At 36.0% G+C, this 18,011-nt stretch overlaps 3 protein-coding genes across 3 annotated transcripts; 1 reads left to right on the top strand and 2 right to left on the bottom strand.

The window, feature by feature from the left end:
• LOC103440646 (binding partner of ACD11 1-like) lies at positions 1-2,039 on the bottom strand. Its single transcript, XM_008379341.2, has 3 exons — positions 1,854-2,039; positions 566-612; positions 1-475 (listed from the first exon to the last, which is right to left on the bottom strand). Exons 1-3 carry the CDS (start codon positions 2,037-2,039, stop codon positions 1-3), a joined length of 708 nt encoding a protein of 235 aa, XP_008377563.2.
• Positions 2,040-4,575: 2,536 nt separating this feature from the next.
• Positions 4,576-5,118, top strand: LOC108173835 (uncharacterized mitochondrial protein AtMg00810-like). Its single transcript, XM_017333693.2, has one exon. The coding sequence runs from the start codon at positions 4,576-4,578 to the stop codon at positions 5,116-5,118; it is 543 nt and encodes a 180-aa protein (XP_017189182.2).
• Positions 5,119-5,617: 499 nt separating this feature from the next.
• LOC103440618 (non-specific phospholipase C2) lies at positions 5,618-12,648 on the bottom strand. The gene is made up of 4 exons (XM_029088774.2): positions 11,989-12,648; positions 7,564-8,168; positions 6,434-6,613; positions 5,618-6,034 (listed from the first exon to the last, which is right to left on the bottom strand). Exons 1-4 carry the CDS (start codon positions 12,450-12,452, stop codon positions 5,691-5,693), a joined length of 1,593 nt encoding a protein of 530 aa, XP_028944607.1. The 5' UTR covers positions 12,453-12,648; the 3' UTR covers positions 5,618-5,690.
• Between the last annotated feature and the right edge of the window lie 5,363 nt (positions 12,649-18,011).

The raw sequence follows: 18,011 nt of genomic DNA, 5'->3' as shown, positions 1-18,011 counted from the left end.
CTACTTGTTTTGATAGCAGAACACAGAGTTGAACCATCTGCAATCTTGCAAGTTTGAGACAGCCATATGGAACTTTCCTCTGGTTTTTGTAACTGCAACCTGTCCTGCCCTTACCCCCTTACCAAAAGCACCATTTAGCCAAGCTGCTCCAACGGTCACATACCTACTTGTTTTGATAGCTGACCCCCTATCATTAAATTTTCTCTCTATTGCAAATATTGCTGCCATTATTTTATCTGAGACATGAAGCCTCTGATCAACAAAATTCACTTTCTCATTAACCACAGAAATGCCTACTGTTAATTTCTCTGTAAGCCCCGCTTTCCTGTCAAAGGAAATAACCTTCTCTGATGCACTTGCTATCAATCGATGCTTTTCATCAAATGCTTTAGCCTTGTTCACGACATCTTGTCCAATAGCCAAACCCTTTGCAAACATAAGTGATTGTCCACACATCCAAAAGTCTAATATTCCTCTGCCTTTGATAGGAGCTTCACAACGAACAGCTTCTTATAAAGTTGTAACACACCCTCATGCCGGTTATAACAATTTCTTGCGGGTTTACCCGTCGTGGGATTTCCCGTCAACAATCTCATTGAACTTCGCTTCAACCTTTAATATTTACAAAAATAGAAAATTAACAAACTATAGTGTGGCATCAGCCTTAACTATAGCACCACGGGATCTCCCTTTGTCGATTTTATTAAAAAACAACTTCTTTGAACAATGGCATCAACCTTCACAAATTCAACAACAGAAAATCAACATCTATGTAGGATTACCCTTCGTGGGATTTACCATTAACAATTTCTTCTACCCTTCGTGGGTTTTACCTATTCACGTCACAGAATTACCCTTCGTGTGATTTATCTTTAACAACTTCTTCAAACTTCATCGTATAATCGGACTTACAGTAAATACATGTTGTAACTAACCTTGTTAGACTTGATATTATAGATTGTTTTGTGTTCTGTCAGAGATTAACTTCACTTCCAAAGAGGCTTGGAAATCTATAGTCGTATAGCTTGAGCACCCAAAACTAATTGTGCAACTGATCGGATACAAAGAATAATTAGTCATTCTGTATGAATACTTAGATGGCCTTCAAGTGCCTGACTCATTGATTCGAATTCAACATCAATTCTACTGTTTCCATGATATCCACATCCATTTTCATTTCTTCCAAGTAAAAGACACCCATATCTCTGTCAATTTTCTCTTCTCCATAATCACCAAAAGTCTCAAGAATCACTCAATAATGAAGAAGCAAATGAAGTACAGACAACAAGACATGGTTGAAGCAAATCATCGAACACCTGGTGTGCGAAATTACCACGAATATCTACTTGCTTCACTAACCCGATCATGAATCCAGAAAATCGGAAGAAGCGACAGAGAAAGCACACAGATTTCAATTACTAATGGCTTCGTGCACAACTTTCACTTCCCAAGCAAAATGGGAAAAAATAAAAATAAATAAATAAATAATAAATAAAAAATTTAGAGTACACTACTTCAAAAATTAACCAGAAACAACAATTCCATATTTTGCATAATTTAGAATGAACCAAGAATTCATATGGACAAATCCTCAAGAAAGTGAAATTGAACCAAGAATTCATAATGAAATCATACCAAAACTCCAAATATGTCACCTTGCTAAAAAACTTAACCTTCACATGAGACTTTTAAGCTGGGCATTTCGGCAAACACTTAGACTACACAAAAGTCTAAACTTTCTTCCACAATAGGCATAGTGATAGACATTAGAGAAATGAACCGATCAAAGTATGTAACGAACACCGAAATGATGTTGTTCTGTTGAGAGCCCATGTGATAGATTATGATCGAACTTCCGAAACCCAATTAGGAATGATAAAAGCTTCATCTTTCTGGAACCCAAATCCAATCTCTATATGGATTAAGTTGTTGATTTTGTCGTCTGGGTTTTCAACCGGCACCTCATCATACAAAAATTCAGGATTTTCTTGGCAAGAAAAGTCTGACGATAAAGGATCTTCATCATTGCCACTATCCATTGTTTCTTTCTTGGCAAAAAAAACTCTAGAAAAGCTAGTAGCAATGGAATCAAATGATATGAACTCAGTGAGTCACCTAGGCATTTTTGCCCAAATCTGACGGACCAACGCAGAGAAAGATTCAGCTGCGGTTTCACGGCTGCAGAATATGATTCTAGGATCGGAGAGAACGAAAATTCCCAGATTCAAGATCAAAAAATTCAAGAACTGAAAATCAACCTAGAAGTTACAGGATGATCGCGGAAGCACCGAAGAACTTGACAGAATTTCTGAAGAAAATCTGAAGAGAAAATAAAACTAGAAGATGAAATCTAATAAAAAAAAAAAGGAACCACCAGAATCCATAGCGTGAGCCTGGTGGCTCTGATATCATGTTAACTACATTGAAATGTTTGGGAATTGAAGAGAAAATCAAGAAGGAAGATGAAGAAGGATGAACACAGAGATCTTAGAAAGAAAGAGTTTAGAAAGAGAAATATGATTTGTATTGACTGAAAGAATGAATATTACTCATAGACATTGGAGATGTCATGTCAAAGGTTTGCCTATTCTCCACTCTAGTTCTTCTACATTACATACTCCTCATCATAATTTTCAACTTCGAAATGTGTTACATGTTCCTGATTTGAAACAAAATCTGTTTTTTGTGAATCAGTTTCTTGTTGATAATTGGTGTTCTATGCATCTTTATCCTTTTCACTTCGTTGTGAAGGATATGTCTTAAGGGAAGATGCTCTTTAAAGGTCCTATGAGAGATGGCTTCTATCCATTTCAACCACAGCCTTCCAGTTATGTGATCCACAATCACAATGTGTTTGCTGCTTCTATTAACTCATCTAGATATATTTGGCACCAAAGATTTGGCCATCCTTCGATGAAAATTCTCAATAAGTTGGCTACTAAGTCTTGTATTTCATTTTCTAGTGGTTCCAATATGTCTTTCTGTAATGGTTGTGCCTTAAGCAAAAGTTCCAGATTACCATTTGCTTATGTACCTTGTCATACTAGTAAACCTTTGGAGCTACATCACACAGATGTTTAGGGGCCAACATCTGTCACTTATGTGAAAAATTTCAGATACTATGTCATCTTTGTAGATGCTTTTACAAAATATTGTTGGCTTTAACCTTTGCAATATAAATCTTATGTATTTCCTACTTTTGTTAAGTTCAAATGTCTTGTTGAGAACTTGTTGCATACTAAAATTGTTGCTCTCAGATCAGATTCTGGTGGGAATATCTTAGCACTCAATTCTCTAATTTCCTTGTTAAGAATGGTATCAATCATCAACTCAGTTGTCCTCACACTCCTCAACAAAATGGTTGTGCTAAACGCAAACACAGACATATAGTTAAGACTGCCAGAACACTTTTAACAGTTTCTAAGGTCCCTTACACCTGTTGGGATCATGCTTTTTCAACTGTTGTGTTTCTAAGAAACAGATTACCTACTGTACCCAAATTATCTCCATGGGAACGTCTCTTCCACAAATCACCTAACTATGCCACTTTGAAGGTTTTTGGGTTAGTTGTTTTCCATGGCTGCAACCTTACTCCGAGTCTAAATTGGATCCCAAAAGCAAGCTCTGCGTGTTCCTTGGTTACAATCTCAATTACAAAGGTTACAAATGTTTGGATCTCACTACCAACAAGTTATACATCTCACGAAATGTAATCTTTGAAGAAGGCAGTTTTCCCTTTCACAATCTTGCATCTTCACAGTGCTCTCTTTCCCCAGCAGCAGTTTCATCTCTTAATACCATTCCCACTCACCTCACATTCACTCAACCACAGATCCATTCCTCTATACCGTCATCTCCATCTTCTTTATTGCCAAGTAGCTCTTCTCCAACAACCATATACTTACATCTCACTCAGTTCCTACTAATACTCACCCTATGCAAACCAGGTCCAAATCTGGTATTTACAAACCAAAAGTCCTTTCTGCAACCAAACACCCTCTCCCTTCTCATCGTTCCAATGAATTTGTTCCCACTACATATCTCCAAGCTTCCAAATATCCACATTGGGTTAAGGTAATGCAGGAGGAGTTTTTTGCCTTGCAACAAACTGGTACTTAGTCTTTAGTACCCAAAATTGCTCATCAAAACATTGTGGGATGTAAGTGGGTATTTAGGATTAAAAGAAAACCTAATGGTACCATAAATAGATACAAAGCTTGCTTAGTTGCCAAAGGTTTTCATTAGCAAGAAGGACTGGATTATACTGAGACTTTTAGTCTAGTAGCCAAGCCTGTGACAATTCGACTCCTACTCACTCTTAATGCCCAATTTGATTGGAGTCTCAGTCAACTAAATGTAAGCAATGCATCTCTACATGGGACATTGTCTGAATCTGTTTATATGCAACAGCCACTTGGTTTTGAAGATGCTATTCATCTTATTCATAGTTTTCAATTGCATAAATCCTTATATGGTCTTAAACAGGATCCCCAAGCCTGGTATGAAAAACTCCATGGAGCATTGCACACCCTTGGCTTCACTGGTTCTAAATCAAATCATTCATTGTTTGTCAAAATGGATCCTATGGTCTTTGTTCTGGTATATGTTGATGACATTATTGTCACAGGGCCATCTGCAGCAGCTTGCAAGCATGTTATTTCTCAACTTAGCTCTCTCTTTCCCATTAAAGACCTTGGTGCACTTCATTGTTTTTTGGGAATTGAAGTCAAGCGATCCTCCAAAGGCATCTTTATTTCACAAACCAAGTATATCTTGGATCTGTTAAAAATGGCTAATATGGTTGGAGCAAAACCATGTGCTACCCCACTCAGTACATCCAAGCTGGATCATTCTTCTCCGTTGCTTGACAATCTTGCAGAATATCAATCTTTGGTTGGTGCATTACAATATCTCACTTGGACTCAGCCAGATTTATCATTTGCAATCAACCTTGTTTGTCAATTCATGCACAATCCAAGGCAGTCTCATTTTCAAGCAGTCAAAAGGATCCTTGGTCTTTGGTTTACAAAATCTATCTCTGTTCCATCTCTCAAAGCCTTCTCAGATGCTGACTGGGCAGGTTGCACACTTGATCGAAGATCAATTGGTGGTTATTGATTTTTCTGGGTTCATCTATCATCAGTTGGAGTGCTAAGAAGCAACCAACAGTGACTCGTTCTTCAACAGAGGCGAAGTATCGATCTCTAACTAATACTGCAGCTGAAATTACATGGATATGCCAATTACTTGCTGATATTGGTTTCCATCTTCCATGTACTCCTTAACTCTGGTGTGATAATCAATCAGCTATCTCTCTTTGCCAAAAATCCTTCATCTCATGCTAGAACAAAGCATGTAGAGATCGACTACCACTACATTCGAGAAAAGGTATTATCAAAGGCCATCTCAATCCATTTTATCTGCACTCAATATCAAATTGCAAATATCTGCACAAAATCTCTATCCAAAGACTTGTTTCAGCTCTTAAGGTCCGAATTGTCTCTTCGAACTCCTCAGTACAGTTTGAGGGGGGATTTTTATTTTTTTCTCCCAGATATCAAGATACGGTTTAAGAACTTGGAATTCGAGATGGGCAAAATAAATTGAAATACAGAAATGCTCAAACTTCATTTGATTATTTCATTTCTTTCCTTGGATTTGTACAACTAGATAAATATATGATTGCTCTTTTACATATGCACCCGAGGATCCACTGCCAGATTTCTATGGGTGTTCTGGTGAAGTTCTGGACGATCTCGAAGTAAGGGAGGTTTCATCTGGACAATCCGCTCCTCATTAACTCCCATTCTCTTAGCGTAAAGCCCCCCTTCAAAGAATCCTTTAACTGCATCATCTGCGTATTTCTTCCCATCCTTGACCGTCATCGCCTTCCCTGTCTTTTGGGGGTAACTTGTAAATATGTTGTCTCCTTTTAGAACTGCCGCGAGTTGTATCATCTCCTGCTGAAATTCTGTAAGCTTGGCATCTTCGTTAGGCTCACTCTTTCTGATGGCGACTGGTGTTGGCAGTTGCTCTAGTCAAAATTCAGACAATTGAGATGAACATATTATTAACCGTAGTCATTAGTGATGACATGGCTGGTTCCTTGGTAGTGAAAATTAGAAGTAGTTAAAATGTGTTGTTAGGTTGTTATAAGGATAAGGTTGGTTAAGTGTTGTTAGAGGGTATTATTGTAATTGAGCTCATCAGTTTAGCTCTATAAAACCAAATGTAAACAGCCATTTATGGTTAACCAGAAATATATCTCATTCTCTCTCGTCTTTTCTTCAAAAGTTCTTTTCTTTGTTCTTTGTTCTGTGTTCTTTAGAAAGTTATCATGGTATCAGATATTACAAATCCATTCGCCATGCAGGATTCATGCATCAACGTTACATGTAATATTTTCCTGTTTTGTTAGTAAAATGTGACTTACCTGGGCAGTCAGTTCGGGGTTCTGTCCGTGTTTGGACAATGCCTTCAAAGGTACAAGCCCATTCATCCCTCTTTGTTAGGAAGGGTGCAGTTAGGTTGAAGATCTTCTTGACTGTTGCGGGAATAGACGAGTGTTCAAATTCCGAAGTCAGAAATGGCGATCCATTAGGACCATGAACGACTGCAGTCATCATCATCAATGCAAAAAATAAGCTACTAACCATAAGAGTTATTTAAAATTTAGCATGCAGATATACTTCCTAGATACCAAAGCTTGGGAGTATTAGTTCCTCACAGACACATATATATAGCTGATTAAGTTATCAACCAAAGTAGTTTGTTGTTCGTTGACGATGTAGACGACCCATCCCATACAAAAAGGCAATGTGAAATGGGCACCAAATTCTGGAAGCAATGCAAATATGAACATGGAACAGCTGTACCCACAAACTGAGGTTTGTGCCATTTGATTGTTACTTTTTACTTCTAACTTATGTTATCGACTGGTGGCTTATAATAATATAATGTATAATATAACATGACACACGTTTGATACATAGGATTGACTTGACTTGAACTAATTGCGGGGATTAGCTTGAATTTGTTTGGCCTGTCTTCGTTCTGTTTAGATCCCTCATTTTAAATGGCTTTAAATAAGCCCGCAACAAATATGTATAATCTCAATTTATCCAATTGTTAATCAATCAAATTCCCATGTTTAGTTCATGTTGGGATAATTGTTAAATAACTCAATCTAGTCTTAGTCCGGTGAAACAAACGTCCCCTCGTGTAATATGAACTCTAGTGATGACAGGAGGTGGGATTAGGACAAGGATTATGATAGATATAGGTTTCGTTCCCTCCAAGTGTATAATCTAAAAAAAAAAAATTAGATACTAAAAAGACACATTCTATGACCAACTTGAACAATTTCATGTGTTGATATTTTGAACTATTTGGTTGATATTTTGAATTACTTTACCAATGTGTTATATCTTTCTATGAACTCCAAATGCTGACTAACATTAAAACTCAGAATAATATGAACATAGAATATTTAAGCAGAAAATCACATGTCAATCATTTAATTAGCTTAAAATTTGAAATTAAGCAAGAAGCAGCAGTACTCACCTGTACCCTTCTCTATCCATGGTGAGACCATGATCGTTGGAACCCTAACTCCCAACCGGTCAAACTGAAAGAAGAAAGGTTCCGGCCCCACGATCCTGTCAGGGCTGGGGACTCCACGAACCGGTGTAGGCACATGATCATAGAAACCCCCATGTTCATCATACGTGATGATGAATAGGGTGTCGTTCCACTGAGGGCTTGCTCTTAGTGTCTCGTACACCTCCTTTACAAACATTTGCCCGTGGTACACGTCATGGGAGGGATGATCGTCATTTGCAGGTGCACTCTTGATGTCAAAGTACCTCTGTTCTATGACGGTGTACCCGGGTAGTTTCCCTTCGTTTGCATGTCTCTTGAAGGTTTTGTACCGATGGAACTTGAATATGTACTTGACCTTCCTCAAGTTCCTGTAGAACAATGTAGATGGAATGTTTTGGTAGTATATCCCGAAGGATATTCCCGCGTCATCGAGGTTCTGGAAGATGGTTCTTTGAGGGTAACCCTTGGCGAGAAGGGCTGGGATGTTGCTTGTTGCACCAGCTGATGTCCCTGAATGCACGTAGAGCCGATTCGGCTGTGTTGAGGTTGGCAGTGAGGCGAACCACCTTAACAAAATTCTTATGTTAATTGCTTGGGACAGCCGACAATGTAAAGTAAAACAGTAACACTATATTTGGATGAATAAATTTAAGATTACTAAGAAATTTTAAAGTAATGGAAATTAAATTGACGGGATTTTATTTTCTAGAATTTGGAAATTTTCTTGTTTGGTTAACCTAAAAGAACAATAGAATTAAATACGGAATTTGTTATTTTTAAGCTCTCAATCATAGAAATTGGGGAATGACACATATTTAATTACAGGGAATTTAAACTTGGGAATTGGAAGTTCCAAATTCCAAATTTTTTTTTTCCACGCGGAAATTCTAGATTCTTATGTTTATGAATCCGACAAGGGAAATGGTGCATCTCAATATACAAATTCTGATTTTTATCCAAATTCCAATTTATTTCCCTCATCCAAACATAGTGTAAAACTTCAGAGTGGCAAATAATACATGCACAAAATGATTATTTGGCACATGAATTAGATCTTACGCCAATGTGTTACCACTGGCGTATCCATATAGGAACCCAAAGGGTCTCAACCCTTTGGAAGCCCAAATAAACACTTTTGACCTTTGGGACCCTCCAACAATTTGGGCAGGTGCATTGGAGAGGCTTGTTGCCTCCATGGATGTGCAAGCAACCGTGCTTATAACAAAGAAGAAGAAGAAGAAGAGGTTTTAAATTTTTGTTTTAAAAGACCTAGCCAAAACCACAGCGTCTTTGAACCAACTCATTATAAGAAATTTAAAAACTAAAATATCTCTGTTTTCTCTACAGAGCTCGAGAACCACAAGCTTTTCCAGTATCCCCAAATTATATTTAAGAACTCTCAGCCCCAATCGTCACAACCTTCCAACTTTAAACCCAAGTTACCCTATTCCCCACCACCATTTGTTGTTCCACTGCCTTTAGCTACCTAATTTTATTTCTTCCAAATATATAAGTTTTTTAATCCTAGACTCTAGTCCCAACTCCCAATTAATAATATATATATATATATTTATATATATATCTTACATTAACAAATTTTATCGTTGTAGAGTCACTAATTGCGTTATGTTGCTAAGGAAAATTTGTTGGTTTTATTACCTTTGAGATTAATCTTGATTTATTTAATGAACCAAATTCTATAGAAAATAGTGATATGGAACCAAATTAGTTTAATAATTTTTTTTTAACTTTTATGTTGGGACCCCCGATCTTGAAATCCTAGATCCGCCACTGTGTGTTACATAAACGTTTTCTATAGTTTTTTTTTTTTTTTAACTAACGTTAAGAGAATGTATAATAAATTACAATAAAGAATATTTGAACACAATACCTCAAATGTATAAACAAATACTCTTAATGTTAAAAAATTTTAGAAAATAAAAGCAAAATAGTGAAAACAGTGTGCTCAAAGTCATAATCTAACAAATACACCTGGCACTTTCTTATACGACCCATTAACAAGACAATTAAACGACACGAAAGTAACAAGTTTCGGGTCGACACGATAACTAATCGGATCATTATCGGGTCACATGATAAGAACCAGTTAATAACGGGTCCTTAACAGGTTTACACAAGAGTGACACGCAGGTAACCCGTTTCGACACGTTAAGAAAAATGTTATTTTGATGATTTTAATTTTTTTTAAACTACTTTAAAAAAAAAACTTATTATAAAATACAATAGTCATAGTGCATATGTATATATATATTCTATATTAAAATATGTATTATTGTATTATTATTCTATATAAATTTAAAAAAAAATTAGTATACTAGAAGCAATAACTGAGATTAAAAAATTATAAAACACATTAAAAATAAAAATATCAAGTAATTTAAAAATACCAAACACATTTAAAAAAAGGAATTGTTATTGGCAATCCAAAAATCTCATTTGGCACTCCAAATTTTTTATAATTAGAAAGAAAAATATACTTATGAGGAGTGTAGAATGAGATTTTTGGAGTGTTAATAACAATTCCCTAAAAAACTAAAATAATTAATTTACAAATGCGAAAAAATGTGAAATAATATACAAATGCTCGTGTTCGCATAGACGCTTTGAGGATGGGTACTTCGTCGTTTGAATTTTTAAAACCATACAAATCCTCATGAATAGTATTTTTAAGGAGTTCAAAATAAACCAATATCATTTCCTTTGGTGATTGATGAAAATTGAAGGGTTTTATTGTAAAAAAAATGTGCAAGGTTTTGCATATGCACTTGGTATCTTATAGTAATGTACTAATACTTTTTCATTAGACTCTTATTTTGGGGTATGTAATGTTTAAAAAACAAATGTTGTTTTTATGTTTTGAAGTAATATTTATATGACAATGTGATATACATAGACAAATTTAGTATTATGTTTTTAATTTTTTGGGGTCAAATTATGTTTTTTATTTTCATTATTTATTAATTTAAAATATAGTTTCTTTAACAGATAACGAGTTAGGTCATTTTACCTGATAATATTAACAGGTCAATTTTGGGTTGGGTCATATTACCCATTTACTTTAACGAGTGTTACACGATATAATCCGTTAAGATATCGGGTACGTCATGAAAACAATATGAATACGAAAAACACAACACGAATGTAAGGTTTACTAACAAACTACAAGTGTTAACCGCAATTATTTGCATTGCAAACTACAAAAGTGGAACAAAATGGATTTGATGGATTTGACATTTTGACAACACGTTAGTTGTCTTGTTTTTATCGCAAAATGTCATCAACACCAAAGAAATTTACATTCTGAAAACAACATATAATACTTCAAATTTTCTGAATTTTATTGTTCACAAAATATGAAAAGGTAAAGATTTACTGTTCAGAAATATGAAAAAGTAAAGATAAAGGGAAGAATTTCTGTGTGAAAGTTAATTTATCTAGCATTACTTCAAATTAAAATGTCAAATTTCATTTTAATAGCTTATGTGTTAAAATAACATTTTGTAAAGTTTCTTATTCCCAACTGCTATGTCAAAGTAAAATGTTTTATTATTATTTATATAATCCAGATTTTAATAATCAAATAATTGATAATGAAAAAACAAATGTGAATCCAGCATCAAAATAAAATAAAAATTTTGACTTTGCTTTCAAATTTAATAGCAAAGTGAAGAATGTCAATCCATGTAGGATTTTGGCATCTCCTTTTCATTGTGAGCGGAATACAAATGGAACATCACGTATTTTTATATAAGTGATGAAATAAGTTATTAATTTTTTAACACACATATCACACCATTTACATAGTAACATGTAATGTATCATCCCATGTTCCAGTTATACTGAAAAATCTTTTCTCCTTTAGAATCAAAAACTCCTTTTTTTTTTTTTTTGTCAAAAACAGTTCTCATAAAATTTTTGACATCTTCTGTGAATGGTCAAAGCATTCATTTTCTCTCGCTCGCATTCAATTCTCTCAACGGCTTTCTCTTTTAATATTTTTTACCATTAATAATGAGAGTAATGTATGAATTATTTAGCAGAGAATGGATCAAGATCCTCTCCTGAACTTAAAAAACTATGATGGTTGAAATTTGATTCAATAGCTATAATTATTATAATTTTTAAAGAACCTCCTATTTATAGCCGTTTGATCAAATTTCAACAATCACGATCGTCTGCTTAACAGGTTCAATTTTTTAAGGTCAGGAGAGGATCCTGATCCAGCAGAGAATTCATCAAATCCCTGTTTACTTTTGCTTTTGATTTTTTATTTATTCAATTTAAATATAAAAAATAAACATGCGCATGCAAAGAAAAAAAAATGTGCTGAAATCATTAAAAAAAAATTGGTACGTAGTTACCTACCTGTCAAAGACGGCAAATTCAGAAACAAGAGTTTTGTAGACAGCAACCATATCAGGATCGAATCCATTCATAACGTCCTGAGACATGGCGGTGGTGTTGTCCATGGAGTAAGCCTGCTGAGCAAACCCATTCATGGGAGGCGGGTCGGCCGCCGTGTTATCCGACCCGAATATCTGCTCTCGGATGGCTTGGAAGGAGTGACCAGGATCAGGGTCCACATAGAGAGACTCGTTCTTGAAGAAGAAGCGCTTGGAGTTGGGGTCGGTGGTGGAGAGAGGGTTGGACTCGGAGCCGTCCACTCCGTTGATTTCTGGGTTGATTTTCTTCATCCACCCTAGCATGTGGTCGAACGACCTGTTCTCCATCACTAGAACAACTATATTTTTTATGGGATTGGCATGGACTGGACTATAGAGTCCTACGAGCAGTTGGAGAAGGACGGAAATGGCGGCGGCGACTGCCATTTTAGAGTTACGGATTGGACTGGACCGGATTGGATTGGATTGGATTGAAGGACTTAAATTTGTGTGTTGTGGTGAGTAATGTGACTAAATTAATCACTGTTGCATGGCGAGAGAGAGAGAGAGAGAGAGAGTTGGAGATGGCGAGCCCGTGAGTACCTGGTTTTTATAGGGCGAGTGGTGATGGCAGTGCATTAAGTAATTGCCTAGATTTGGAGATATGATTTTTTTATTTTTTTTATTTTTTTAAACGATAGAATTATTAGATTAGACGTTAAATTAAGAATAAAGTATTTCGAGACCAAGCTTCTCGGTTTTCTTATTTTGGGTCGGGGCACGAGGACAACATGTCACGGCCTCGCAGAGTGGGGCTTTTTCAGAAATTTACCCTCTCAGATTTTATCTCTTTTCCTTTTTTTTTTAATTTAAGATATAGCTCGTGTACATAATTGAATTGAAATAAGTGCGGCACTATTTTAATGTATTTTAATCAAATTGGAGGTAGGAGAATGATTAGTCAAGGAGAATCCTCTCAAAATGGAAGAATTATAAGGAATTGAGAGGTTTAAAAGAGAACAAAAAAATTTCATGTCTAATCCTCTTCTAATCATTTTTACCAAACAACCCCTAATAAATTAAAATGATGTAAAGGTAAATGAAAGATTTCCAGTTTAGAAAATTTAATTAATATTTATGGCCAAATCCGTTGGCTAAAATATTCCTAGGTGCATAAGAGAAACTGAATTTCACATAATTTTGTGAATGAATTTCAATTGATACATTGTATTGTCCGGTTCATTGTATTCTTCTCATTTTTGCAAAGGGTTTTTTTTCCTATGTCTGGAAAGAAAAACAACGTAAAAATAAATTGTGGTAAGACCTTAAAACCATAAATATATATATATATATATCAAAATTGAAGCTAATGAAAAATTACAGCGGAAGAATTACTAACATTCCCCTAATTTTGCAAATTCTTAGTTTGTCATTTTACCTTGTGAATGAAGTTTGATAACGATATGGTTAATTTAATTATGTGTTTGATATTTTAGTTTGGTGAAACAAAACCATTTAACACAAATGTGGAAATGGAATATTATCTTTCTAGAACATGTAAGCTCTAGCCACTCAGTACTACGGTATGGTGATATTCATTTTCACTTGTAGGTAAGAGGTCGTAGGTTCGAATTTCGTAAATGGCGAATTCAAAACCAAATTAGGTTGCCCATTGTGTAGCTTAGCTGAACTCTCCCTCCCATTAGTGTAAAATATATCGTTGTACTAAAAAAAGAACACGTAAGCTCTATACATAGTCATCATCTATTTGGAGATGTTCAAGTTCCATCTTCACAAACAATGAAAAGTGGTATTCCTATTCACTTGTAAGTGAGAGGTATTAGGTTCGATTCCCGCCAAAGGCGAATTTGAACCACATTATTGATAGTCTATTGTGAGGTTAAGCACACCAACCTCTCTTTAGTGTTATAATATCATTTTTCAAAAAAAAAATTACACAACGAAAAATGCTGACATCGTTCTCCCGGTTGGGTTTTTTTTTTTTTTTTTTTTTTTGGTTCAACAAAGTAAAACTCATTGAAAGAGAAAGTTATGACAAGGTAAGGACAATACAAGAGAGAGTCAAAGATAACCAAGCAAAAATCCAACTCCACAAAAGAAAATTACAATGAAAAGGCCTTAGCTAAGCAGCCCATAGCAACATTCCAACAAAAAAAACCTAGATTTGAAAATGTAAAGTAGCCACCTCCACCCAAACAGCTGCACCAACACCGCAAAGTCGTCGCCACCACTTGGGAGAAAGACCAAAGAACCAACATGATGAACGGAAAATGGTGATAGGCAAGCTACTCGTGCCATAATCCTACCAAATAGTGCACTTAGCATTATAAATGCTCCCAACCACCGAAGTGTGCCAGCGGAGGTGATTCTTGGAGGAGGCACTCGATAAAATGAGTAGCATGGGTAGATGGTGGAGGATTCAGGTTGAGGAGCAATTTTTGGAGAGGAAGAAGGCATAAGAAAACGATCTGAGACAAACTTAGAGCAAATTGAGATGCAAAACGCTCAAAGTGATGGCAGCCGAAAGCTAAGGGCATTAAAAGATAATCCAAGACCACCATCAGTAGTGGTTTGTTGTAGGAAAAGGGGGAAGCAAATCCCCAAGGAAGGATGGGGGAAGGAAGGAAAAATAGAGGGGGAGTCGGAGGGAGGGGTGGAAACCAAAAATAGGGAAGGATAAGGGAAGGGAGGAATCAGAGGATGGGAAAAAAAGGGTAAGGGGGAGGAGGGCTAGAAGGGGGTGGGTACTATCGTACTAGGCTGCTGCCGACTCTAAGCTAAACCAAGGGGCCTACGGCCAAGGGGCTCTTAGAGGTAGGGTTTTTTAGGAGAAAGGGAGAGGGCGCGTGGTTCAATCATTGAAAAATGGTAATGTTATTAGTTGGTTTTTCTCTCTTTTGATTTCATTGTTTCTTCAAATATGAAATAAGTATTACAATGGATCAGAAAACACTAATTTTTTTCACTCATTTTATAGACACGCTCCATAATATACTTTAATGATCCAAACGTTCATCTTTTAGATTTTCCCTCAAAGTTCATGTCACCAAATATCACCCAAATCCAAAACTATATGACCATTAGATTAAAATGATAGTCATTTTAGTATTTTTTTTTTTTTTTGCATAAGCGTATTTGTTTATTTTCTTCACTCCAAACGAATGTTTTAATGATTTTGGATTTGTATTATTTTTTTTCCAATGATGATCTATGAGTGATGAATTGAAACAATATATGGTTCGGATCGTTAAAAGAAGTTATGGGATAAACCGTACAAATTGAGCACCAAAATGTGTGTAAAAAAAGTATATGTCCTCAATCTTAACCCATTACCAAATAAGTTTTGGTTAAATTAGAATAATAGTCCCCATGATGATAAGCAGTGTTCTAAAAATCAGCCTAGGCGGTGAAGGCCCGCCCCGATTTTGGGCAAATCGTTTCGAAATATTGGTCTGGAGCTAGGCGGTCCTAGGCGGCTCCTAGGCGGAGAGTTGGGCGGCACCTAGGTGGTTTTTTTTATACTTTTTATTAATTGTGTGCCTTTTTCTTGTTTGGTTTCATGGTGGCATACTTATGGAAATGGTGTACCTAATTTGCAAATGATAGATTTACTACAAGTTCATCCAATAGTGAAACGAATTGGAGCAGTTTTGAGGGGATACATACAAAGAAAAGAAATAAACTAGATACAACAAGGTTAAATAATTTAGTCTATATCCAATCCAATGCAAGGATCATCATTCATGAACAAGAAGAATTTAGTCTATCATCCAAATCCTCCTCATTATGATTATATGCTTACTGTTTTTTAAATATTGAACTTTTTGGATGTATATAACTTGTGTATTCTTCTACTTCTATTTTTTCATTTTATCATTCTTTTATTTTCCATACAAGTATATGTTTTTTTAGGTGTAAATAGGCACTTATTTACAAGATATGTAATAAATTTACATAAATCCACCTAGGCGATAGGCCTCTGCCTGTCGCCCAACTAGCGCTTAGCAATTTTTAGAACATTCGAGCCTAAAACTAACATTTTCGTCAACTCTCCATCCAACCTTCATAACCAAAAGGGAAAGAAAAAAAAAACAAAAAAAAACTCATTCATCCGAGGCTATGAATTTTTTCCATTCAAAGCTACTATATTTTTTTTTCTTGTAGCACTACAATCTAATTAACATTGAAAATTTTAGTTATCCTTTTCTTATGTGGAAACTTTAATTGAATTGCTTATTTGGTAATTCTATAAAAAAATAAAAATAAAAATAAAACTGGATTTAATAGGCGATATAATTCTTTGCTTCATGCTTCAATTCCATTCAAAGCTACTATATTTTTTTTTCTTGTAGCATTACAATCTAATTAACATTGAAAATTTTAGTTATTGTTGTAAACATTCCTAGAATAAGTATGATTGTGTAAATCCTAGATTAGATTTGATTCTAGTTATCCTTTCCTATTACAACTTGTATTACTTGGAGGAGAAGGAATATCTTCTCTCCCTTTACTACTATAAATAAAGGCACAATGTAGGAGGGATAACAACACACACATTCCCCTACAATTCTACAAACACACATCTATCTTCTCTCTCTCTGCCACCGGCCCTCTCCCCTTTGTCAGATAAAAATAGACCACAACACGTTATCAGCACGCTCCTACCGCTGCGCTTAGGAATCTGACGTTGGAGATTTTTTCTGCATCAAACCAGTTCATCTATATCATCACGCAATCAGGTTCTTTCCAAACAACGGTTTTTAACTCGATATTTTGCAAGCCCTGATAGCATGAACATTCACCATGATGCATGACCCAACTTTACGTTTAACGTATTTTAGATTCTACATAAATTGTGTATGCTTCATAACCAAAATTGCTACAATTATGTGAATTTGATATTTGTCATGAATTGAATCTTACATATGTATATGCATTGAAACTATTATTTGCATATGCATCAACGTAAATATGTGATTCATTGAATTTTACATGCATATAATTATATTTGAATTGAAAAAAAATATTTTTTTTTGCGATTTGGGAATTAGGGTTCTAAGTTGAACTCGTGCACTTGCACCATGCAAGCCGCAAGCCACCAGGCCCGCAGCCTGCGATAGCCCAACCCAAAACCACGGCTGGAGTTTCTGCTCCTCGTCCAAACTCGTGACCCCCATTGGAAACCTGACGCCTATGGCGTCCCAAACCCAGAAAATCCGACATGGTGTCGTGATATTCAATCCAATCTCACTGAAATTCCTGAAGAATTTTATCTAATTTGTATGAAATTTCAGTTTAAATTTCATTAGGTTTTCCGCGATTTCGATTCGAAATCCACTATGGTTTTTCACACCCGCAAGCATTGGACACCAAGGTGCGTTTGAAGCACCTTGTCCCGACCTTGGAAACGTCGCCTGCAGCGACGCCGTCGACTGACTCCGGCCTTCTTCCTCGGCCACGCACACCCAGCGCCGCTGGGTTTGTTTTGTCCTGTAACCCGAGCCCTAATGGGCTCCTGTCCCTCGGCCTGCATCAGCGCCTTTGGGCTTGCTAATGCTTTGAGATGTCACGGCCCAGCCCGTGCACAAAGAAAAAAAACAATTTTTTTGTCCTCTGGGCTCGCCTGCAAAGGCCCAGATCGAAAAAAAAAAAAAAAAATCTTTTTTGTTTTTTGGGCCAGCCTGAAGCGGCCCGCGAAAAAAAAAGTTTTTTTTTTTGCTGCTTGACGCAGCCTAGTCCACCCCGTAGGCCTGCAGCCTACACCCGAAACCCTCCCCAGTCCAATTTTTGGGCTTAGGTCTCACGGACCAAATTTTTCAAGCCACCCGTGGCTTCATATTTTCTTTTGGACCGCAAATTTATTCTCGACCTATATTTTTAGGCCCCGAGATTTTATTATTTAATATTTTTAAATACTATGGTTTTTTTTTATTTTCACCCACATTTTAATTTGGCCCCGAAGACCCACATAAAATTAATTCAATT

This window comes from Malus domestica, chromosome 11 (genome assembly GCF_042453785.1).
Source record: "Malus domestica chromosome 11, GDT2T_hap1".
NCBI lineage: Eukaryota > Viridiplantae > Streptophyta > Magnoliopsida > Rosales > Rosaceae > Malus > Malus domestica.
This window is presented reverse-complemented; position numbering and strand designations above follow the sequence as displayed.